A 25647-nucleotide genomic window follows, 5' to 3' on the forward strand; every position below is an offset into this window, starting at 1 on the left:
AAGTTATGACCAACCTAGACAGTGTATTAAAAAGCAGAGACATTACTTTGCCAACAAAGGTCCATCTAGTCAAAGCTATGGTTTTTCCAGTAGTCATGTATGGATGTGAGAGTTGGACCATAAAGAAGGCTGAGCGTGGAAGAATTAATGCTTTTGAACTGTGGTGTTGGAGAAGACTCTTGAGAGTCCCTTGGACAGCAAGGAGATCCAACCAGTCCATCCTAAAGGAAATCAGTCCTGAATATTCCTTGGAAGGACTGATGCTGAAGCTGAAACTCCAATACTTTGGCCACCTGATGTGAAGAACTGACTCATTGGAAGAGACCCTGATGCTGGGAAAGATTGAAGGTGGGAGAAGGGGACAGAGGATGAGCTGGTTGGATGGCATCACTGACTCAATGGATGTGAGTTTGAGCAAGCTCCAGGAGTTGGTGGTGGACAGGGAGGCCTGGTGTGCTGCAGTCCTGGGGTCGCAAAGAGTCAGACAGAGTGACTGAACTGAACTGAATCAAGGAAGTGAAGGAATTTGGAAGCAAAGGAGGAACAATCAAGAAGCAATAGTGCAGCGATTAAAGCAGGGTCCAGGCTCCTCCTCAAAGGACACACAGACCAATATCTTTGAGTTCTTCTGAAAGAACTAAGGTCTCCACCCACGTAGAGGATGGTAACTTCCCGCTGAGTCCTGGAACATCTCTTTTATCTCGCCACCAACCAAAGAGAAGAAAGTCACACATCCTGTAGCCCTTACCCGAAGCCTGTAAAAACATGTTCCTGAAAACCATTGAAGGGTTTGAGATTTTTTGAACACGAGCCACTCATTCTCCTTGCTTGACCATTCAGTAAACCTCTCTACTCCAAACTCTGCCCTTTCAGATTGTTTGGCCTCACTGTGCGTTGAGCGTGTGTACTTCTGTTCCATAACACTTGTCAGTCTTGCAAAAGACGGATAAATTGAAATCTGAAAACATTTGCAGAACCAAGGTAATTGCTGGGGGGAGGCGGGGAGAGTAAAAATCCCTGAATCTTCATGAAAAACATTTCACAAACCACAATCCAAGACGCTCCAAAAGAGGAATAGAGAGGAAAGTGAAGAACTGGTTAACAGTTCTCTAAAAAAAGCTTGCAACTGTAGAAGAGGAAGAAAATTATTTTTCTCTACACCTTGGCTGGGCCCTAAATAAAAGACTGAGAAAAGAAAGATTAACAAGAGTAAAGTTAAGAAGCTTCCCAGTAAGGAAATAATATTTGTACTGTTTTTTCTGTAACGCCAGCCAAGATAATGCACCAGCAAGAGAAATTGAAAGCATCTGATAAAACATTTGTAACAAATACTTATGTACAAAAAAATTCATGAAAGACTAGTTCTCCCCTTGAAGCAGAGCACATGGCAGTTGACACTGGAACAGATCGAACCACTGGTTGGGATTACAAAGCACATACTGATCCAGAGGAGGAAAGTCACCTGTAGCAGAGGTTTTCAGCTGGAGTTCGTACCCTGCAGACAGACACTCCAGGATGAAGACAATAGTAGCAGGATAAGAGGAGAGGCTGAGCCCTGCCCAGACAGGAGAGACAGACCACCTATTCTTCATTCTCAAGGTCAAGGAGAGCTTCCTGACTACACTTGTACAGAAAGGTTCTGTGGAGGTCAAAAAGGGAGTGCTGATGTCAACCTACCCATAGGCCTCTTCCCTGGAATCCATCTTGGCTAAGAGATGCATGCCCAGATGGGAGGACCCTGAGCTAAACCAAACACAGACTCAGAGCAAGGCAAAGCTAGGTGACTGGTCAGAGGAAACCCAGAAGAAATGCCCCACGTAAGAGATTCAAAGTACCATGAGGGCGTGACTCTGAGTCCATCCCGTGTGCCTGCTCACAGGCACTCTTGTTTCTCCTAATAAACACTTGACTTGTTTCACTGCTTTCCGTTGCATTGTGGGAATTCATTGCCACAAAGCTGACGGGCCAGGGCCTTGTCACTGGCCCCCAGTCAGCGCTCTCACTGTCGAGGCCTCACTTCCATCTCTGGTCAAGAATCAAAATCCTGCTTCAAGGCGCTGCAGGCTGGAGTGACTTGAGATCAAGAAGACAAGGGAAAAGGACGTCACGTTTCTAGGGACAGCAAAGTGTGGGGCAGTAAAGACATGGGGAAAGTAATGGAAGATACGGCTGCTCTAGTGAGGTTTGTTAATGTCGACCTTTCCATGGTGCCATCTTATCTCTTCCTGCTCCTGGTTCGGGAGGTTGGGGTGGGGGTGGTGGGGAGTGGGGGTGGTTCGCCTTCACTTGAGGAATTTCTGTTCTGCTTTGGTGCAGACGGTGCGGGGGGTTCACCTTCACATGGGAAATTTCTGTTCTGCTTTCCTGCAGATGGTGGTGGTGGGGACAGGGACGCAGATTGCTCATCCTGGTTGTCCTTTTTCTCAATTGCCATCAGCTCAAAATGACCGTTATGCCAGTGTCACACGTTTTGGAGCGGTATACAAAGCATGACGGGCATAAAATATTCTTACCTTTGACTTATAACACTTTAAATGCTTAAAGTTCAGTAGATTATAAATGACACGATGCTTATAGTTCTGACTTTTAAAGTATAGCAAGAAAAGGCCACTGTGAGGAAAACTAGTTTTAAAAAGCACAGAGATAATTCATATGATAAATTTAAACAGTTTTCAAAAATGACAGCACTGTTGGGGACTGACTCATCAGTTTTCCAGGAATACAGTCAAGGACCTTCTTTCTTTGGACTCCTCCAGTGGTCATTTCTTTGTTGTTATGGTAACTGGCCATAAACTTTCCCTGGTTGCTTAAAGCCCTGTGGCCAATGAGCACAAATTGAAAAGCAGGAGATTAAGAAGGGAGTCACAGAAAGGTGAGTTCAAGGAAAGTTTTGAATATTTTATTTATTTATTTATTTTATTTATTTATTTTTTAATTTGGCAATGTCACATGCCATGTGGGATCTTAATTCCCCAACCAGGGATGGAATCTGAGGGCCCTGAATTGGAAGCTTGGAGTCTTAACCACTGGACCACCAGGGAAGTTCCAATATCGCCTTTTTTTTTAAAGGTAATTTCTTATATAGCATGGACAAAATGTCATAGTGTGTTAAGTACTGTCCAAGCTGCATATAAATAAATTTGGCTTTAAGAGGCTTATAAATATTATAATTATATATATATATATATATTTTTATATATATATATAATACACACACACACATTAGATTAGGGCTTCCCAGGTGGCTCAGTGATAAAGAATTGGCCTGTGATGCAGGAGACACAGGAGATGAGGGTTCAATCACCGGGTAAGGAAGATCCCCTGGAGGAGGCTATGGCAACTGGCTCCAGTATTCTTTTTTTTTTTTTTTTTTTAAGTTTTTTAAGTTTTTTATTGAAATTGTTACAATATTTCTTCCGTTTTATGCTTTGGTTTTTGGCCATGAGGCATGTGGGATCTTAGCTTCCCAATCAGGGATCGAACCTGCACCCCTTGCATTGGAAGGTGAAGTCTCAACCAGTGGACCACCAGGGAAGCCCCTGGCTCCAGTATTCTTGCCTGGAGAATCCCATGTTCAGAGGAGCCCTACAGGCTACAGTCCATAGGGTTGCAAAGAATCAGACAGGACTGAAGAGACTGAGCACGCACGCATGCATACATTAGATAATAACAGACTATAATAATATATAATTGGGTTGTTTGCACATTTGTGCCTTTGACTATTGTGCTGTAATGAATCTGCTGATATCTCTTTGAGATCCTGACTTTAACTCTTTCGGATTGCTGACCTGAAACAAATGCCAGATATTTCTCCGGCAAAAAGGAGCTAATTTGGGATCAGCATAGAATTGCAACTGGGGTCCATAACCAGGGTGAGCCACGTGCAAGTTCCCACACAGCAAGAAAAGGAGACCATCTTTCTAGGGAGGAAAAAAACCCCGCCAAGTATGGAGAGCTGTAGTCAACAGAGTCCCAGACTTTTCATTGGCTGGGTCCTTGCCAGGAAAGCCGAGTCTTTCTTCTTCCTGTTTGGCTCAGCTATCCTCAAGGGTATGAGAGCGCCCTCTTCTGGTCTCTGTTTATTAATGTTTTACTGGATAAATACTCAGAAGTGGGATTGCAGGATCATTTGATACTTGCAGTTTTTTGAATAATACGGAATCTCCGTATTATTTTCCATAGCAATTGCACCAGTGTGCAAGGGTTCCAGTTTCTCCACAACCTCACCAACACGTGCTGTCTTTTGGTTTTTTCAATAAAATCCATTTCAACAGATGTGAGATGATATGACGTTGTGGCTTTGATCTGCAATTCCCTGATGCTGAGCATCTATCCATATACCTGTTGGCCTCATCTTACACCATACACAATAATCAACTCAAATGGATGAAAAGCTTAAACATAAGACCTGAAACTGTAAGCCTACTAGACGAGAATACAGGGGGAAACCTTCAAGACTTTGGTATTGGCAACGATTTCACAGATATGACCCCCAAAGCACAAGCAACAAAAGCAAAAATAGACGAGCGGGACTACAGTGAACTAAGCTTCTGCACGGCAACGAATACAATCGAAAAAGTAAACAGCAACCTACAGAATGGGAGAAAACATTTGTAAGCCATATATCTGATAACAGGTTGTGATACTGTGATCTATAATAAGAATAGATGTTTGGCCTTTGTTCATTTCTGGCACAGAGCTAAAACCCTCAAAATTCTTTCAGTGAGAAGAGCAACGGGAACAACTTTTGTTATAATATTTGGTTTCTTGATCTCAGTTCCCGAAACACTTCAGAGCCATAAAAGTGAAGCTGGTGTCTTCACTTTTCACCACAACTGGTGAAAAGTCCCTTTCCACCACAACTGGCTTTAACTTAATGAAGTGACTTGGAAAGAATCTAAGGATGGGGGCTGGGTGCCAGCGGAGCTGAGCATGTGATTAGAGGTTTGGAAATTTCAGTCCCACCCTCACCTTCTGGGGGGAGAGGGGACTGACACTGAATTCAGTCACCAGTGGTCAACGATTTAATCAATCTTGCTCATGTAAGGAAACCTCCATAAAACCCCCAAAGTATGAGGGTTACAGGGCTTCTGGGTTGGCAAACACCTGTAGATTCAGGTGGCTGAGCTCCAGGAGGGCATGGAAACTCCACACCCTTTCCCCATACCTTGCCCTAGGCATCTTTTCCATCTGCCTGTGCCTGGGTTATATGCTTTTATAATAAACTGGTAATCTAGTAAGTAAAATATTTCTCTGAGTTCTGCAAGCCACTCTAGCAAATTAATGGAACCCAAGGAGTTGGTACCGGGAACTCTGATCCAATCAGATGATGACTTCAGCGTGATTTTGTCTGAAGTTGGTGGGGGGGGCAGCCTTGTAGGACTGAGCCCTCAACCTTTGGGGTCTGACACTCTCTCCAGGTAGATAGTGTCAGAATTGAGTCACAGGACACCCAGCTTGCATCGGAGGATTGCTTGGTTGTGTGGGAACTCACCCACACCATCACACATTAAAACTGGTTTTAGAAACTTTTGGAAATTAATTTCTAAAATATATAAGGAACTATAATTAAATAGCAAAAAGAAAAAAAAAGCCCAATAACCCAATTTCTAAAATGGGCTAAGGGACTTCCCAGGTGGGCCAGTGATTGAGAATCTGCCAGCCAATGCAGGGAACACAGGTTCAATCCCTGGTCCAGGAAGATCCCACATGCCATGGGGCAACTAAACCTGTGGACCACAGCTACTGGAGCCTGCACACCTAGAGCCTGTGCTCTGCAACAAGGAAGCCACTGCAGTGAGAGACCTGCCCACTGGAACTAAAGAGCAGCCCCTGCTCCCTAGAGAGAGCAGTGATGACCCAGCTCAGAATACATAAATAAATAAAAATGAATGAGAAAAAGAACCTACTCTAAAGATTAACCAGAACTTCTGTTTCCTAACCTCAGCCCTGGACCATCCCTGAAATACCACCTTCCCTCTGTAGACTCTGCTATCCTGTCCAGAACTCGCCTGGTGCCCCCTAGGAAGTGTGGGTCTGGTGGTGGGCAGGGGGGATCCTCTCTCTTCTGGGCGAGGATTGATCTTGGGAGCACACGCCCTTTAAGGCCAGGGAATGTCGTGAGCCGCTGGAGATAAGTTACGTCAGGAGAGGCTGCAGAATCACTGTTATCAGGAAGTCTAGAGGGATCCTCTGTTTCTCACCACTGCTTAGGTAACCGGGTCTCTCTGAGGAAGGACGATCTCATTTGACCCAGTGTTTATCCCAGTCAAGTCGGCTTCACACCAAAACAACCCCAGCAGAACAGCTCTTTAAATCCCCTTGCACCAAAGGGTTATCTTCAGCAAACAAGTAGAATGGAGAAAAGTCTCTGATCTGAGAGCCCCCTCTGAGGCCACAGCCAAGACAAAGCCCTTTCTTCTACCAGGGCTTTGGGTTTGTACAGACGCTTGCATCAGTAACAGTGGGTCCTAAGGTTATTCCCTCCTGTGACTCCTCCCAGGCATTCCTGGTGTTTAGGAGCCTGAGCCCTTCCTATGCAAGAATACTTGATATAAGATGAAGTTCTATAACTCATCCTACGGAGGAGGCATGTTAGGAAGCTTGTAAGTTTCAAGGGTTAGGTCAGGCTCAAGTCAAAGGTTAGGTCTCTCTAGAGGAGATACTGGCCCCAGATAGCTGAGGTGCATATCACAGGAATGATTTCAGTGATCCCAGACTCTTGCCTCTTCCCATATATGCTGTTTAGTCGTTCAGTTGAGTCTGACTCTGCAACCATGGACTGTAGACCTCCAAGCTCCTCTGTCCATGAGATTTCCCAGGCAAGATAACTATGGTGGGTTGCCATTTCCTTCCCCAGGGGATCTTCCCAACCCAGGGATCGAACCCTGGTCTCCTGATTGGCAGGCAGATTCTTTACTGCTGAGCCACCTGGGAAGCCCACCATATGTGGAAAAGCCCTAAATTTCTTAACTTGAGATATCTGATTTTCTTTAATTAACAAGTATTTTTTAACGTTCAGACTACACAGTCTTTGTTGTAAAACTTCTCTGAAACCTGGCTCCTCCCTTCGCCTCCTTGGAGCGGTTCTCTTGGGGTTACTTGAGGTGCTGCTTCCTGGGCTTGAAGTTCTAAAAATTCCCGCTGAATGAAACACAACTCAACTTTTAGGTTGTGAATATTTTTTAACTTGACACCTGCTTCAGTTAATCTCCATCCAGGAGTCTGTTTTCTGGTGAACTGACTTAAGATAAAAGTGAGCTAAGAATTCAGAACAGGTTTCCCAGGAATTCTCACACAGAAGTGAAAAAGTTTTCCATCCCTGAAAAGTGCTGTGAACCCTCCCTCGTGACTGTTTGTTAAGCTGGTAAGGGGAAAGTCACAGAACCAGTTTTTCCCCTGAACAGTAACATGGATTGAAGCTTGGTTGCAAGAGCTAAGAATGGCTAACATATCACCTGGTGTTCTTAGTAACTAGCGATCAACTGATTATCATGCTTTGCTATTTTAATACAGATTTATATATTTATTGGAAAAAAATAAATGCTTCAAATCCCCTTGTGTTATATGAGAGTAAGTCTGGCTGTGTGGACTGTGGAGTTAGAAGTTATACTCCTCTGTTCAACCAGGTGTCATGTAAATCAAAATCACAGACCCTAAGAGGGAATTTTATGATAATTTCTCATTTTGCCAATAGAAACCCATAAAGTTACAACTTCAAAATACCTTAAGCACTTCCCTGGTGGTTCAGTGGCTAGGACTCTGAGTACCCCATGCAGGGGACCCAGGTTCCATCCCTGCTCAGGGAACCAGATGCCCGAATGCCACAATGAAAGACCCTGTGTGCTGCAACTTAGACCAGGCACGGCTACATAAATAAATACGGAAAACAAACAAAACCAAAACAAACACAAAATACCTAACCCCTTAAATCTAAGCTCTTCTGCTATGCTCTCCCAACACAGTTCCCTCCTCTGCGTACCCTGTCTTCCAGCACCAAGCCATGTCTCCCTCCTTCCCTTCCATCTTACAATGCATTCTGCCATCTTCGTTGTCACTTACCAAAATCCTTCCTTGGCCAGGTCCATCTCTGAGCATCCCTTCCCACCTCAACTCCTACTGCCCTATTTCCTACAGTGCATCTCAGAACCAATTGTACCCTACAGTGCTTAGCACAGGGTTAGGCACATATTGGAGAAGGAAATGTCAATCCACTCCAGCATTCTTGCCTGGAGAATCCCATGGACAGAGAAGCCTACCCTCCATGGGGTCCCAAAGAGTCGGACACAACTTAGTGACTAAGTACAAGCACATGTAGCTAGCTCTTCAATGAATATGACTTTTAAATAGCTACTTTAATGTTTAATTTTCATACCAAAAATTCACCTGTTTTAAGTGTATGATTCAATGATTTTTAGTAAATTTACAGTGTTGTGCAATCATTAACCACAATCCAATTTCAGGACATTTTCACCATCCCCAAAAGATCTCTGATGCCCACTGTCTCTAGGGTTGGCAAGAAACATATTTTGAGCTCTTGATTTGGAACATCTTTACCTTTTCTCAGGATCGCCTTCACTTTTACAAATAATCCAAGGCAGATATTTGAAAAAGTAAACATTGTTAAGTAAATGGCGTTGAAAACCTCTCCTCACAAATGGATTGCCCCTACATCTTACTGCAGCCTGAAAGGTGTCATTTTTAAATCTCAATACCTAGATTTATTTCAAACTCCATATTGTTGATTCAACTGGATTCTCTTCTGGAAGTGAAAACGGGAAGGAGTTGGGGTAAACGGTTTACCCAGTGACATCCTGAGTGCATTCAGACAAGTCAGTTCACCTGTGGAAATTAGGTCAGACAAACATCCTTTTCTGTACTCTCTTTGTCTTGAACACAAGGGGGATGGACTCCTCCTGAGAACAATTAAAAAGGTCAACCTGCAGAAGAACCGGCTGCTGCTTCCTGTGTGGGTCAAACACAAGTCAAGGCTTATACCTTTTATTAGTTATGTTTATATTCAGTTAAACTGGTCATCCCTTGTACAGCCTAACCTCATAAACATTAAGCAACGTCTAAAAAATGACATTTGAGCTTAATATAAATTGTGTCCCTGTGATCAATCACTTCATAAACAAACAAGAAAGAGAAAGCAAAATTACTTCCTGCTTTGCTTTTCACAAACTGATACTATATTGATAAATTCATAATAATAATAAATATACCTCAAAATGTTTCATTGAGGTTGGGAGTATTGAAGATAACATACAAAGTGCATCAAGAAGAAAGCAGTTGTGATTTTTATTTTATGATGCCAAAATAAAACAGGATTCTTTCACAGATGGGCTTCCCTTGTGGCTCAGCTGGCAAAGAATCCGCCTGCAATGCAGGAGACCTGGGTTCGATCCCTGGGTTGGGAAGATCCCCTGGAGAAGGGAAAGGCTACCCACTCCAGTATTCTGGCCTGGAGAATTCCATGGACTATACAGTCCATGGGGTTGCAAAGAGTCGGACACGACTGAATGACTTTCACTCTCACTTTTCACAGTTAGAAAACAAATCTTTACAAGAAACAATAAAACAAACATCTCAAGTGTAAGGGTGGCATATAATGTGAGAGTGAAAGTGAATTCTCCATATACTCATGTTGTTGTAGAGTTCTTCAGAACCAGCAGTACAGCGAGTGTACTTTCTTTAGGATTATATGAACTTACACTGAGAATACAGAACTATTTAATATTTCTGTGTGTGTGTGTGTGTATATATATATATATATACATTTTGATTACTTAATAAAATAAATATTTTAACGAATACTTATGTTTCCTGATATTTGGAATTCTGAGGCATAAGAAGAAACAATTCTTTTACTTACAAGTGTTTCAGGAAGGCTTACTTCCCGAAGGTTAATTAGTAGATTGGCTTTTTGGAAACAATATATATATATATATATATATATATATATACAGTTAACATAAAACACAGAATATTTAAACCAAATCTCCAAAATTTGACATCTCACATGCTTCCTAAATTCAGCAGACAAATGAATGCTTCAAATACAGAAAGTATCTCAGCATGATCATTTCAACTCTCCATTATATTTGAATATTAAAAAGCTATTCATGTCTATTTCCAATAATTAGACCCTTTTTTAACTATAAAATGAAAGTAAAACAAAATAATCATAAGGAGTAATATACACAGGACACTTTTTAAATGGTTGTAATAATGTAGTCTATGTGAATGTATTATACCACAATCATCATCACTAATGATATAGGAATAGTTCAGTTCAGTTCAGTAGCTCAGTTGTGTCCAACTCTTTGTGACCCCATGGACAGCAGTACGCCAGGCCTCCCTGTCCATCACCATCTCCTGTAGCTTACTCAAACTCATGTCCATTGAGTCAGTGATGCCGTCCAACCATCTCATCCTGTCATCCCCTTCTTCTCCCACCTTCAATCGTTCCCAGCATCAGGGTCTTTTCAAATCAGTCAGGCAGGTAGGAATAGTTAAGATTTTGTTAATCACTATAATTTTCAAGATCGGAAGGCAGGAAATCCCAGTGGAACCAAGTGAATCGGCCAGGGCCATCTCCTGAGTCTGTGATCAGCGTAAGACAATATTTTGTTTCCACAAAGCCAATCTACTAATTAACCTTCGGGAAGTAAGCCTTCCTGAAACACTTGTAAGTAAAAGAATTGTTTCTTCTTATGCCTCAGAATTCCAAATATCAGGAAACATAAGTATTCGTTAAAATATTTTATTTTATTAAGAAATCAAAATGAAGAATAAATGTTTTTTGTCCTGAGTATATGGGATTCCCAGGTGGCACAGTAGTAAAGAATCCGCCTGCCAAGTCAGGAGGTACAAGAGACATGGGTTTGCTCCCTGGGTCGGGAAGATCCCCTGGAGAAGGAAATGGCAACTCACTCCAGTATTCTTGCCTGGGAAATCCCATGGACTGAAGCACCCAGCCATTGGGTCGAAAAGAGTCAGACACCCAGCAACTGAGCACACACACATGTATACTAAAATGGCATTTAACATTTAATAAAATCAACACTGCAACAGGCAGCACTAAAACACAAAGTTTTCAGTTAAAAAATTGCTGTAATTAAACTTTTAAAGATATGGGTGTACATTTTACCCTTTCACAACTGAAATAGCATTTTACCCATTAAAAGTCATATTTTATTCTGAGTCCTTCCAGAAAAAAAAATAACAAATATAATTATCACAAACCCTCATATACCTCTAACTTTTCTTTAAATTGAGGACTATTTCAAAACTGTTTTCATAGGCCTCAGTAACCTAACTGTGTGTTTGTTAGTAAAAGATATTCTTATATGTTTATTTTGGGTCAGATTATGTCAATTGGTAATAAAAGGCCTGAAATAGGGAGACATATTTCCATAGAAGAGACATAGTGGTGATATACTTACTTATGAATATGAATGAACAGATTTATGTTATTGTCAAGGAAAATGTAAATTTACCATGGAACTTTTTAAAATTAGGAAACTTACTCCTTTAATTTAGTCTTTAAATAAATTTAATGTACTGAATTTCTGGACCCAAGTGCTACTTTCAATTTATGATGAAAAGCATTTACCCGTTCTTTCTGAACTGGCCAGTTCAAGATGCAATGAGATTTAAACATCCCTCTTCGCAAACAGAGTGCATGGTTCAGTTTATAATCCGGAATCTCCTCAAGAAAGATCAATATAATGGAATCCAGATTTTGTTCAATAGCTTGCTGAACTGCATGGTGAACCTTGAATCTAAGTTAAAAACATTATTAAGTCATATATCAATACACAGTCTTTAACAGCCCAAAGCTCTAAAATCTAACATTCTCCTTGTAATTAACTTTAGCCTTGTCACTAAAACCCAGGTTATGTTTCTTCTTAATTTTATTTTTAAAATACTTTGAGTTGTGAGTAATAACGTTAGTAATGTTTAAAAGCTCGATTCAGGGGTTTTCTGGTGGTTCAGGGGCTTCCTTAAGGACCCAGCTGGTAAAGAATCCACCTGCAATGCAGGACACCTGGGTTTGATCCTGGGTTGGGAAGATCCCCTGGAGAAGGGAACAGCTACCCACTCCAGAATTCTGGCCTGGAGCATTCCATGGACTGTATAGTCCATGTGTTCCCAAATGGTCGGACACGACTGAGTGACTTTCACTTTCTTTCTGGTGGTTCAGAGGCTTCCCAGGTGGCTAAGGGGTAAAGACTTTACCTGCCAGTGCAGTGGGCATGGGTTTGATCCCTGGTGGGGGAAGTAAAGAGTCGGATCTGCCTGAAGTGACTGAGCAAGCACGCATGGGGGAGCTAGGATCCCACATGCTGCGGAGAAGCTAGGCCTGCATGCTGCCAACGGCTGAGCCCACGGGCCACCTAGAGAGCTGATGCAACCCCTGAATGCATGGACAATCCCGAGTGCCACAACTAAGATTGCACTCAGCTAAGTCAATAAAATAAAATTTAAAAAATTAAAACAAAATAAAAGCTCAATTTAAAGTAAAGAATACATTTCAAGTGTCATAGTGTTCACCTACCTTTTGCATAATGGATCTTTCAATAGATTCTGTGTTATAACGAAAATAATTTTTCTGCTCCTTCTGATGCTGTTCACAATTGCTTCAAGTTCAAAGACACCTGCCTCAAAGTCCCTTTCTTCCAGACAAAATCTGAGAGTATGATCTTCTTCCTCCATTGGAGAGAAGTGCTTCCAGACCCAATCCCTATCCTTATAGGCATGAATTATATATGCTGCATATTCAAACTGCTCTGCTCTGTCTATTTCTTTGAAACCGAGAACTCGATGCACTGAAACATTCCAATAAAAAGATATCCTCCAGCCTTCAAAATGGATGAGCAGTACAATAAAGATAAAAATCAAAAGGATATTGGTGTTAATCATAAAAAGGAGTTCAAATGGGGCACTATCTTTGCAGGGCGATACATCGAAAAGCTTTACTGGGATACCATGGTATTGAGGTGGAGTGTTGCAGAGGTAATGGTTTGATAGTTCAGAGATGTTGGTGTGGGTACTATTAATCCAGTTAACAAACCAGGCAATGCTTTCACAGGTACAATCAAATGGATTAAAACGCATATCTAAATAATTCAGGTTCCTGAATGCTAGCCCGAAAACAGCCTTTTCAACAGATGTTATGAGGTTCTTCTGAAGGCTTAATGACTTTAGTGACACTTGATTATCAAAGACAGATTGTGGAAGGATATTTAAATTATTCATTCCTAAATCAATACTCTTCAATTCACGTAAGTCCTTGAAGGCTTCCACTGGGATCTCATCAAAGCCATTAGACTCTAAGTTAAGGATGTGGAGGCGAGAAAGACCCTTCAGAAATTGAACAGGACCACCAGGGTTGGCATGCTTCCAGAGCCGAGCTAAGTTATTATGCTGCAAATCCAGAATTTCTAGTTTCTCAAGACCCTTCAACAATTCATCATTTATGTTGGCTATGTTGTTGTTGCTTAGATCCAGAACGATCAGGTTCAGAAGAGGGTGAAAAGGTGAAGGGGAGCTATCCACATTTTTCAGGGCCACCCTTCGGAGCATCAGTCTTTGAAGGCTTGGAACTGAGGTGAAAGAATTGGTGGTCAGCTCTAGGTACTTGTTGTAGGAAAGGTAGATTTCAACAATATTGTCTAGGCCTCTCCATTCCTGGCCTGTGAGTTCTTGCCCAATTTCATTAACGCCAAGGTCAAGCACCTCCAGGTGCCCCAACCAAGAAAAAGCACCACTCTGTATTTTTGAGATTTTATTTTTGGTTAGGTTGAGTAGGACCAGAGGAGAACCCGCGAGTGATAGAAACGTCTCATTTGTTAAGGTCCGCAAACTTGAGAAGGAGTTGGATAGACTTAAAAATTTCAGCCTCACCAATCCTGTGAAAGTATTGTTTTTTATGCCTGGAAAGTTGTTATCTTCCACGTTGAGGTACTCCAAACATTTTAGCCACTGAAAGGAAAAATTGTCAATCTTGGGGAGCGAAGTCAGCGAAATGCTTTGTCTAGCAAAAGACTGTCTCAAGTTCAGGTGTTTCAAGTTGGAAAGCCCATAAAAAGAGCGAGAAGACAAATGCTCTATGTCATTATACTCCAGAAAGAGGTATTCGAGATGTGGAAGCCAGGCGAAGGAGTCGTTACCCATCACACGTAAGGAGTTACGGGAAAGGTCCAGCACGGTGAGATTCGTCTGCTTCAGTCCGTTGAAGATCGTGTGGCTGATTGTGTCCAGCTGGTTGCTGCTCAGGGACAGATTCTCAATGCTTGTATCTGACAATTCCAAGCAGAGCTTCTCTGTGAGACTGGGACTCAGCTTGGCACTGTTCAGAGAGAGGCCAGATAATTTTCCAATGGCGTGAAAACATCCAGGAGAGAACTAAGAGTGGGATGGAACAAGAGGTTAACAATCAAAACACAGGAGAGTCTGCATGACCCTTGGAAAACAGGCACAGTTCCTTACTCAATTTCCTTTCCTCTTTCACCACCTCCTCTGGGTTTTCTCTCTACTCCTCTCTCTCCCAGATCCTTCCTCTGTGCCTCGGTCACCCACCTCCTGCTCCAGCCTGTACTTCCACTGGTCACTGGCTACTACTCAGCACCCACATCTTGGCCTCCATGCCACTTCAGAGGGTCTTCCCTGATCTCCCAGACTAGGTTAAGTGGCTTCCCTGGTGGCTCAGACAGTAAAGAATCTCCCTGCAATGTAGGAGACCTGGGTTTGATCCCTGGGTGGGGAAGATCCCCTGGAGAAGGGAATAGCAACCCACTTCAGTATTTTTTCCATGGATAGAGGAGCCTGGCGGGCTACAGTCCATGCGTTACAAAGAGTTGGACACAACTGAGTGGCTGACACACACATTTAGTACTTTTACTTCACCACACTGAGTATAACTGTAATTAGTAAACTCTTTGCAAAGTAAGCTCTGGGGCAGATGCTGTTTCTGTCTTGGTGATCACTGCTTTCAGTGAACACACTGGAATGAAGGAGTGGATTTTATTACCACCCACTGACTGAAGTGTTCACTGACACGCACTTTCCTTTCTGTGACTCTGAGCTCCAGCGACACTCTCTGTCTTTCCACCAAGGTTTCTCCTGACTATTTCATTACCCTGTTTCCATCTCCCTTCCGCTCTGCCCCTCAGTCCCTCAGTGGAAGCCTCAGCTGCCCTGGGACTCAGCGCTGGAACAAGAGGGCAGAAGGCAGGAGAGAAGGAATCCAGGGAGGATAGATCAGGTCTACCAGGAGAGCAAAGAGGGTGTGGTTTCTAATGTGTCACTTCTGTGTCCTTAGGGCTAATGGAAGAAATAACAGAGACATAGAAGAAAGTGTTCTTTATCGTAAGTGAGTCAAAATACAAAGCAGGAAAATGATTAGATTGATCAAGGTAAATCTATATGATAGGGTTATTTTGCTGTCACTAAAATTAAGTTTTTGAATAACTCTTAATGACATGGAGGATACTCATGACATTATATTAATTTTAAAAGGCAGGAGGCACCATCATCCTCAGAGAAGCAATACAGCACAGCTGGGAAGAGTACATGCCCTGGTCTAACACTTCTAGAAACCCAGCTCTGTCACCAGCCCATCACCTGAGATTCTGAGTAAGTTCCTTAACTTTTCCTCATCTCAATTTACTTTTTTTTTTAAGTTATTTATTTATTTGGCTGTGCCAGGACTTAGTTGTGGCATGCAGACTCTTAGTTGCATCATGTGGAATCTAGTTCCTTGACCAAAGATTGAATCTGGGCCCCTTGCATTGAGAGTGTTGCGTTGGGGGAAGTCCCTCAATTTACTCCTGTGTAAAACCATGATAAGCATGAGTTAGTTACAGAACTGTATAAAATTAGGCTGTATTCCTTTGCTAATCACCTGAAACTATCACAACATTGTTAATCGGCTATATCCCAATACAAAATAAAGTTAAAAAAAAAAGAACTTGTCACAATGCCTGACACATAAGTACTGTATGAATTTCAGTTGCTGCTGTTATTTCTTTTATTACGTGGAGAAAAGTTGGATACAAACATATCCAAATTCTAACACTGGTTGCCTTGGATTGTGGGGTTTTGGATGATTTTTTTCCTCCTCATTATTTACATATTTTACATTTATTTATTTATATATTTCTACAATAAATGTTCTAAACCAAAAAATGCTGTTCAAAATGAACACAAATAGCTTGTATAAGGTATTTAATTATTATCTCAGGATAATTTCATTTACAGTCTCTTTTTTTATCTGAAATCAACATAGCTTTAAAAAAATTTGATTTTGCTTAGAATTCCCTATACTCTTCTTCTTGGCTTGTAAAGGAATAAAATACAGACATACCTATATGCAAAAATAATTAGCAAATTGATGGTCATAGACCCAAAAAAGAGCAGGTTAGGTTTACTCCATTATAGGAAGATGTTTATAAAAATATAATGCTAGTTATCATTTATCGAGAACTTCCTATATTCCAGAGACTATGCTAAATTCTTTGCCACACAACCCTATGGGGAAGTGTAATTACTATATCCATTTTAGATCTAGGGAACTGGAGCAGACAGAACTTGAATCATTTGCCCTATTACATAATTACCAACAGATAAAGCCCAGACAGGGAGTCAGCTAACGCAACTCTAAAGTCTGTGCTCTTAACCATCATACTATTATTAACTTTTCCAGAGCTTCTGTACAGTAGGTAGCATTATTTCCACTTTATAGGCAAGGAAACTAGACCCAGAGAAGTATGTAAGTTCCCCAAGGCCAAAGTTCTGGTCTTGTAGTGGACCCTCCACTTCTTTTTGACAGCACAGTTCCAGATTCTGGATTCTAATAGCTACCAAACTCACTTTCTTGTGAGGCTGACGTCAATGGCCCAAAGCAGTATGTGTGAAGGATTTCTGGAAAACATGACAAAGGTTATCATCCCTTTCTCATCTCTAGCTTTAGATTCTCATCCATATGAGACAATTAGGGTCTGCCCACACTGAAAAATACAACACAGGAATTTTTACCTTACCTCTTTGATTTGATTTGATGACAACTCTAATCTTTTTAAAGAAGAATTGCCAAGGAAATCAAGTTCTTCTGGTGTTAGTGAAGAAATTTTATTATTTGATAATAGAAGCTCTTGGAGGTTTTCCAGTTGGAGCTGAGTTCCTAATTTAGTAGATGATAAGCCATTATGAGAGAGGTCTAATTTGATTAAATTCTGAGGAGGAAAAAAATATGTATGTAAGTTATAGTCTTGGCATCAAAAACGGTTCTTCTACATGTACATGAATCTTAGAAATAACTGGACAGCAAAATAGCACATCTCAATTATTCTATAGAAAACTGACTGTAGGAGTAGTAAGAAATCCTGATTGCTACTGAAAACACCATTGCTACAAAGATGAATTTCTTAATTCAAAGAATTTACTTCTCTTCCAAAATATAAGGACAAGTTTTATTTGTCATGATGTAAAGAATATTCATAATAAGCATTTTACTTATTTATAATTAGTATTCATTTATGATGTAGGAAATATTCATGTGGCTTATCAAACATATAGTCACGCATTAGTCTTTAATCTAAACAACAGAAAAAAAGTTGAAGAAACAGCATCTTAAGAGGCATGAAGAGGATGTTACTGGCCTTGAAATTTTAAAAGGATGTTTATATTCAGAAATATTGGTGGTTGTGTAAATTTTGCATTCTGACTAGCACAGAATACTAATTTTTATTTGTTTTGTCTGTGCTTTGGGATGTTTTTACCATTTTGTGCTGCTTTTGAATATGTAAACTTCTACTCAGGTAAAACATAAGGAAAAGCTGATTCATGTTAGGGCAAAGTCTTACATAATGTCTATTAATAGCATAAGCCTTCAACTTATGTTTTAAAAATAAAAATAACATCTTGCAAGCAATTAACCAGATTTTGAGGTCTTTGGGTCCAAAGACATTTCATCCACATCAACATCAGGCACAACAAGAAAGCATTTCAAATCCCCATCATCCAGTGAATCATTTTATAAATATGTCTAAGCGTATTAAATGTTTTCATTATTCTTGGTATCTAAGGCCAAGGGATGCTCAGTTTTTTTGTTAGCCCACAAAATGAAGAAAACAAACAGTTCTGAAAATAACCTTGATATAAAAAAGCACTTAATAATTGCCTCAGATTTAAAGATACTAGCATACATTTTGCATAGATCTACAATTCAAGCAAAGTGCTGACAAGAAAAAGGTGGTAGCCATTGGAAAAGCAATACTGTAGAAGATTTCATAAATCAAAAGGAGGTAAATTTTAGTTGAACAATTTGCTTTATCATGCATCAATTTGTTAACTTTATTTAAATCAGATTTTGGACTCAACACTTTATCATCACTGCAGGTACTAAATCAGCAGTACTGAGAGTTTATTTGCCTTTCATCATGGGATATTCTGATTCGTCTCTGGTCTCCATGTCTTGTATCTAAGTTCTGTTTCAAGTGGAAGGATGCAAGAGAGGAGAGTTCTTTAAAACTAAGATTGAAACTGACTTAAGACAGTATTTGCTCTTTTGAAAATATTTCCAATCATAATGACCATCTTTGAGTGTGGGGTGCCCCTCTTCCCATTTATGTAGATCAGACTTCTCATTCTTCACCTTGATAGCTATGAAGTCTAATGATGCATAAATGACTTGAAAACAATGTTTGATAATATATTTTTCATTTCTTACATGAAAATGTTCATTTCCTTCTTACCTTCAGGTTTTTAAAGGGATCATTTTGAATTTTCTGGATTGAGTTGGATGTTAGATGGAGTTCAGTCAAATTCATGCAGAAGATAAAGGTTTTATCAGAAAGCTGAGATATCTCATTGTGTTGGAGATTCAAAATTTCCAACCAAGGGAGACTTTGACACAGTTCTGGCTCCAGCTTTGAGATGGAGTTAAATCCCCCATCCAAGATAGTAAGTTGGCTGTATCTTGTAAAATTGGCAGGTGGCAATCTTCTGAGTTGATTATGGGTAAGATTCAACACAGTTATATTTGTTGGGAGGTCATCAGGTATTTGAGTCAACTTCAGATGACTGCAATCAGCTACTTCATTTCTAACAGTACATTTGTTGGCAGAAGATGTACACAGTATCCAACAGGTCAACAGTCCGGAAAAGAAGTAGATATGATAAGGCAAATGCCTGCTCATGACTTTGCCTTATAAAGAAAAGCATAGAAATAATGGACAGCATTAATAACATACACTTTCATATTCATTGGTTTATTCCTTGTAATAATATGCAACCAAATGTGACTATGTGTCTTGATACTCATAACATTCATGATAAACAAGTATGTTTAATACAAGTAATACATCAAGTGGATTGAACCAGCACAAAAAAGTCACAAATGGAACCCACAAACTCTCCCCTTCCCTGGTGACTTAGTGGTGAAGAACCCGCCTGCAACGTGGGAGACCTGGGTTTGATACCTGGGTCGGGAAGATCTCCTGGAGGAGGGCATGGCAACCCACTCCAGTATTCTTGCCTGGAGAGCCCCATGGACAGAGGAGCCTGGCAGGGTGCAGTCCATGGGGTCACAAAGAGTCAGACGTGACTGAGCGACTAAGCACAGCACATGGCACAGTTGCAACTTTCCAAGGTAAACCTCTTGACAGCTTCTACTTGTAATTCTCATGGTCACTTCCACAAACCTGCATAATATGCTTATGTTTCTATTTCTTTATTTCCAGACTTTAAGTAGTTTCTTCCCACCCCCACCCCCCCAAAATAGGGAACTTAATTATACTCTTTCCTCATCCGCTTCACATTTCTCCGTAGTTATTTTTTATTTCATTTAACCTATTGTTATGTTTCTCACTTTAAAACCTATTCCTAAAACTCTTCTCCTAGTACCATAAGGGTAGGACCTCTATTTACCAGTTCATAGTCACAGTCCCCGAAATACACTCCCGTCCTTGTCTAGGTGACATTTACCACTTCCAGACGGGCTACAGCTAGAGATCAGAATTACTGAGAAGGATTAAGCCATTTATAAAACATGTAAGGACTGAAAGACATTCCCGGATCTGAAGATAACACTTCATCTGCTAGAAAAGACTCACCAAATGCCAGGCAGGGTGAGTGAAAAAGGAAAAATACACATACTCTTATGAAACTTCAGAATTGTGATCACTCACCAAAAATATCCTAAAACTCTCTAAGGAGAACGTATGATCCATTACTTCCACAGGAAAGAGATCCTGATTGCTACAAAGCTTTTCACCAGCAACATAAGTCACTAGAAAACAATAGTGATAAGCTTTCAAAACATTCATGGGGAATAATTTTGAACCTCAAATTTCATGTCAGGCTGAACAATTAAAGATAAGAGGAAAAAGCATTTTGAGATATGCACAGACTCAGCAAGTTTATAACTAAGCAACCTGCATAAAGGACTTTAATTCTAGAATGTACTTCAGTAAAACAAAAACACAGCAAGAGAATGAGATGAGAGTGAAGAGCTGATGTTTCATGAGATGTAATAGAAACAAAGAAAGGCTGAAAGAGATGAAAAATAGATTCTCTGAGCCTTGCAATTTTGGAAAACCTAGGATTACACGTTTCTTTTTCCAAGTGAAAGACAATAATATTTGGGACATGGCCTCTGGAGCCAGGCTGCTTAATCCTTATTTACAGTGTGGCTTGTACAGGTTGGTTTGTGAATTCACAATATTTTCCCCCAAATTTATGCAGACACACACTAACATGTAATCCTACTTGAAAATTTGGAGCCATCTTCCCCAAACCAGTACTGCCCGAGGCTGACCAGCCCACATTTTACTCATTTCTGACCTTTCTACACTTCTGGACATTGTTCCATGTCTCATCTTCTTCCGTTTTCCTTTTTAGGCCAAAGAAAGCTGTTTGCTTACTCCTAGGAAAGCCTGAATGTTTTCTCCTAGTCAGATTCATTACAGAATGTCAGCCCCTCTCTCTTCTCCAGCCAAAAAAACTGAGAAAAGGAGATGTTATTTAAAGCTCAGAGGGCTTTGTATCTTTAAGAAAAGATGTGATTTTTGTTTGCTTGTTTTCAGAAGGCAGTTGCAGAATGATTTCTATCACCTCCTCAGTGTGCTTTCCCACTACAGAACATCACAAAGAAAAAGAATACCCCACAAAATGTTTTATCATGTTAACTGGAAATTGCTGCTATCACTTGTCCTCTGTGTTACCGCACACTTCTCCCCACGCCTTCATCCTCTCCTCTTTCCTCTGTTCTCCTTGTTGAATGATTCTGACTCCATTTCAAGCACCAGATCAAACAAAGACAAAAGTATGTTGAAAACCAATGTGATTCTAGCTTTATCCGGCATGAGAGCTCCTATCCCAATAAGAATGTAAAAAATATACCTTCACTTACTGTGACAACAGCTGGCCGTTCCTTTTTTCATTAGTCCAAATCCAGTTCGTTTTCATCTGGGGAGTGTGCTGCAATTTTGAAAGTGAAACTAAAGTTAAAAAAAAAAAAAAAAAGACAGCTTTTCTACTTGGGACATTCAAAAGAAAAACATCAGTCTCAGAAGTGTTTTATACTGCTTCTTAAAAATGTCTTCTTTTTTCTTTTTCATGTACAGTCCCTTGGGTTTTATTAAAAGGGTCACAGACACAGCGACAGAGAATGTTGAAAGAATTAAGACTTCACCCTTTGATAAGACCAGAGCTAATACTCTAGAGGTTGATGAATATCTGACTGAGAGTGAATTCCTCTATTTTTTTTTTTTTCAAACCGAAGTCTGATGCGTGGCTGTCAGAAATCTAGTAGAATGTGATTAGAGGAACAGAAAAAACCCTCAGTCCCTAATTAAAGCTAAGTACTTTCACTTCTCTTATCTTCACTTTATCTTTTCAGCAACCTTGTAAGGCAAATAATGTAGAAATTAACCTTTTGATCAAAGAGACAAAGTCTCACAGTAGAGGAATAGCTGGCTTTGGCAAAGCCACCAGCCAGTCCTAACTCATTCTGTTCCACTTTACATGGTCAGACTCTGTTAGGGAACAAATAGACACATCCGGAGGAAATTCAGATTCACTATTTAGTTATCAATTAGCTTTACTGACTTCAACTAGTGTAAGGAATATGCTTGTCAAAAAAATGAACACTTTTTTTTCATTGTTAATGTAACATGATATGATTGCTATTTTTTTTTTAATTACTCAATTTTTTAGAGAGTTGGAAGGTAAGTTTGCTTGGGGGTAAAATGAAAAATGCAGCCCACGAGATAGCATTTTAGATAGCTCTGAGAAACTATTCAGAGGAGGCAAGAGGAGGAACCACGATATATAGGAGTTTTCCAACCAAATGCAAGTAGTCAGGAGTATCAATTAAATCATTAATTAAAGAAACCAGACTTCCTGGTTTCTCAGGACTTCCCTGGTGGCTCAGATGGTAAAGAATCTGCTTGCAGTGTAGGAGACCCTTGGGTTGGGAAGATCCCCTGGAGAAGGAAATGGCAACCCACTCCAGTATTCTTGCCTGGAGAACTCCATGGGAGAGGAGCCTGGTGGGCTACACCCCATGGGGTCACAAAGAGTCAGACAGGACTGAGTGGCCAACACTTTTCAAGGAATTTAGCACCTTTCTATGTATAGGAAGATGCAGGAGTCTGGTTTCACTGAAATGATTCCTTTGATATACACCTTAGCTATCTGGGGCCAGTATCCTTTGTTTTCACATCTCGGGTTTCCTCAGGGCTCACCGCGGGGAGTGGCTACGGTCTGATGGCTGCTAAATGGTAGGTATTCTTTCCTTCCTGAGTTTCCTCAGGGCTGATCAGCTCAGGTTGGAGGGCTGCAATCGCTGAAAACTGTGACATCCTTGTTTACTGATATGGCAGGAAATTTTCCATTTCTCACTATCACGTTATATAGTAAAATATAACAATCGGCAGGAACTGTAGAGATCACTGAATCCAACTTCCTTGTTTGAGAAAGGAAGAAAATGAAACACAGCGAGAAGAGGGCTTTGCCTGAGGACATACTCCAAGCTGCTGCAATGCTTTATACAAGCAAGGGAAGAAAACAGCCTGGAACAGCTGAAACCTGTCGCTAGCTTGACTTGACTGCAGAAATGAGAGCAAGAAATACATTTGTATCAGGTGCAAAATGCCCTTTCCTGGGCCCCAGCATTGGGCGTACCACCTCGTGGTTACATTTTTCTGAGCTTCTGTTGTTATATCTATGCTATAATAGCATAAGCAGGTAACTGTCCTGAGTAAATGATTTATCCACTACATCTACCCATTGGGATGTGCAGTAAAGCATTCCCAGTATTCAGGTTTCTCCTCTGTGAGTCCCCGAAAACAGGACAGGATGTGTTTGTGTGTAAGTCTCCAGTCACTCTCCCATGGTAGGGCAACACTGCTGGCTCTGATGGACCAGGCTGCCCTTCAGTATTCAGACCCTTGAGTGGTCTCCACGTTGACCCTGGATTTGACCACGTGACTAGCTTTGGCCAACAGGATATTAGTAAGCATGCAACTAGCCAAGCCTGGATAAGCATTGGCACATGAGGACTTTCCTGCTTCCTTTCAGAACCCAGTGGCCATGCGGTGAGAAGCCCAGCCTAGCCTTGTGCAAGGCAACAGGGAGGAGAACCGAGGGTTTGGCCCGTATCTCCAACGGAGCAACCAGAAGATGGCCATCCAGTATGCTACATTGGGAGCGGATCTTCTAATCCCAGTTGAGTCACTCCAGCTGATGCCCCAGGGGCGCAGACGAGTTGTCCCCACAAGTCCTGCCCCAACAATTCCAGAAGAACAAACATAAATAACCTGAAGTACTAAATAAAAAAAACTTGGAGTGCTGTGTTAGATACCATTAGATAAAATTCACTCCTTCCAGAATCCAACACATCCATCTCTTATGCCTTATAACTTCTTGTACATATCAGGCTTTCCATAATGTTGGCTGAACTAATGAATAGCTCCCCAAAATAATTTTTATGGTGATCTCATAATGCAATGATCAGTTTAGGCATAATACCAGTTCCCATCGAGATATGAATAGTCCTCAATTCATGCTGGCTTCTAAATACAACACAGGTTAGTTTCTCTCCAATGTATGTTTCTTAATTATGCATTAACTTATTTATCTATTATGGTGGTAGGTGTTACCGTGAAAAATTTTACTTTTCCCTTTCTAAGGGAATTAAAACTGTGATACATGTCCATACAAGGACTCGAAACAACCAACACAAACAAAACAGAAACAGACTCACAGATACAGAGAACAAACTGGTGTTTACCAGAGGGGGTGGGCAGGAGAACAGATGAGGTACAAACTTCCAGCTACAGAATAAGTAAGTCACCAGGGTAATGGATAGGGATAGAGTCAATAATCTGAGAACAAGCTTGCATGGTGACAGATGATAACTTGACTTATCGTGGTGATCAAAATGCATAAAGATACTGAATCACTATGCTGTATACCTGAAATTAATATAATATTGTATGTTAATGACGATTCCAAAACAAAAAACTTTCCATCACTTTATTACGTGATCAGTATATTATGGACCTAGATAAACAGTTATATTTCCCTCAAAGCATCAGATGACAGTCAGTCTGAACTATGCTCACTGGTCTCCTTTCACAGCCACTGTTCAGAAAGGACATTAATCCTACTCTGAGTTGTCTGAAATTCCAGAAGGCATTTCTTGTTCTTTGTGAACTCTTTCTCTAAAGTACAGGCGCATGCGGCTTCCCTGGTGGGCCAGTGGTTACGAGCCACCTTGCAATGCAGGGCACACGGGTTCAATCCCTGGTCCAGGAAGACCCCACGTGCCGTGGGGCAACTAAGCCCGTGCACCACAACTACTGAGTCTAGAGCCTGTGCTCCGCAACAAGAAAAGCCATCACAATGAGAAGCCCAAGCACTGCAACTAGAGAGTAGCCCCGACTCATCGCAACTAGAGAAAGCCTGAGTGCAGCAACGAAGACCCAGTGCAGCCAAAAATAATAACGCAAATAAAACAAATTAAAAAAAGCAAAAGTAATAAAGTGAAAGACGCAGTTCCTCTTGCCAGCGTCATTTCCATTTCTGCTTACTGAAGTGACAGTTTAAGTTTGTTGTTGGCCAGACAACAAACTCAGCAAGAATTTTAATGAGAGGAAGTAACACTGTACCCCTCCTGTTACTCTCATTCATGTCTCCTAAGCAAAAGTGAACCTGAACTTCCCCTCCGAAAGAAAAAAGAACACATGCACACGCAACATTTGACACACAGAGCATCTAACTTACTTTGAACTTTATTTTGTTATTTCTTGGTAATTTTACAGGGTTGATGAAAAGCGGTTGGATCTTCTCTCTCTTGTAAATCCAGGGAGGTGGGTTCGTGTAAGTGGGTCTTGCGCTTCTTCACTGACCGTCTCAGGATATGGTGAAGGGCGCTTCAAACTCTTTGCTTTAAATTTGGTATTCATTTATTAATGTAAAAATCAAATTCCAGCTCCAGTGGTTAACACTGCTTGCTTCCACTGCAGGGGGAACACGTTCTATCCCTGGCTGGGGAATTAAGATCCTGCATACCATGTGGGGTAGCAAAATAAAATAAAATAAAATTCCACTTCACTATCATCCTACACTTTATTT

At 40.9% G+C, this 25647-nt stretch overlaps 2 protein-coding genes across 4 annotated transcripts in view; one reads left to right on the plus strand and one right to left on the minus strand.

Moving 5' to 3' along the window:
• LOC145518107 (uncharacterized) overlaps nucleotides 1-15642 on the plus strand; it is a 41033-nt gene extending 25391 nt beyond the window's left edge. Inside the window, exons 4-5 of the transcript XR_014062616.1 lie at nucleotides 15329-15422; nucleotides 15526-15642. The gene's annotated coding sequence lies outside the window, so the exon portion shown is untranslated. The remainder of the gene's footprint in view (nucleotides 1-15328; nucleotides 15423-15525) is intronic.
• On the minus strand, nucleotides 11032-21476 carry TLR3 (toll like receptor 3). Of its 3 annotated transcripts, none has more exons than XM_081521707.1 (5): nucleotides 21419-21476; nucleotides 18762-19213; nucleotides 17049-17240; nucleotides 12563-14412; nucleotides 11032-11786 (listed from the first exon to the last, which is right to left on the minus strand). In XM_081521707.1, exons 1-5 carry the CDS (start codon nucleotides 21447-21449, stop codon nucleotides 11558-11560), a joined length of 2754 nt encoding a protein of 917 aa, XP_081377833.1. In that variant the 5' UTR covers nucleotides 21450-21476; the 3' UTR covers nucleotides 11032-11557. The 3 variants fall into 3 exon arrangements, with proteins under 3 accessions (XP_081377833.1, XP_081377834.1, XP_081377835.1); XM_081521708.1 differs by having other exon boundaries at nucleotides 21409-21476; XM_081521709.1 differs by lacking the exon at nucleotides 21419-21476 and adding an exon at nucleotides 20196-20491.
• Between the last annotated feature and the right edge of the window lie 4171 nt (nucleotides 21477-25647).

This window comes from Giraffa tippelskirchi, chromosome 8 (genome assembly GCF_054371585.1).
Source record: "Giraffa tippelskirchi isolate mGirTip1 chromosome 8, T2T-mGirTip1v1.2.pri, whole genome shotgun sequence".
NCBI lineage: Eukaryota > Metazoa > Chordata > Mammalia > Artiodactyla > Giraffidae > Giraffa > Giraffa tippelskirchi.

Excerpts from the sequence above, each read along its gene's own strand:
- TLR3 (XM_081521707.1), bottom strand. The coding sequence starts at position 21,449 with ATGAAAAAAGGAACGGCCAGCTGTTGTCACA. Across the intron at positions 14,413-17,048 it reads CATCAAATCAAATCAAAGAG|TTCTCTCCTGGATGTTTTCA; the intron begins GTAAGGTAAAAA and ends TCCCACTCTTAG. Across the intron at positions 11,787-12,562 it reads AAAGATCCATTATGCAAAAG|ATTCAAGGTTCACCATGCAG; the intron begins GTAGGTGAACAC and ends TTTTTAACTTAG.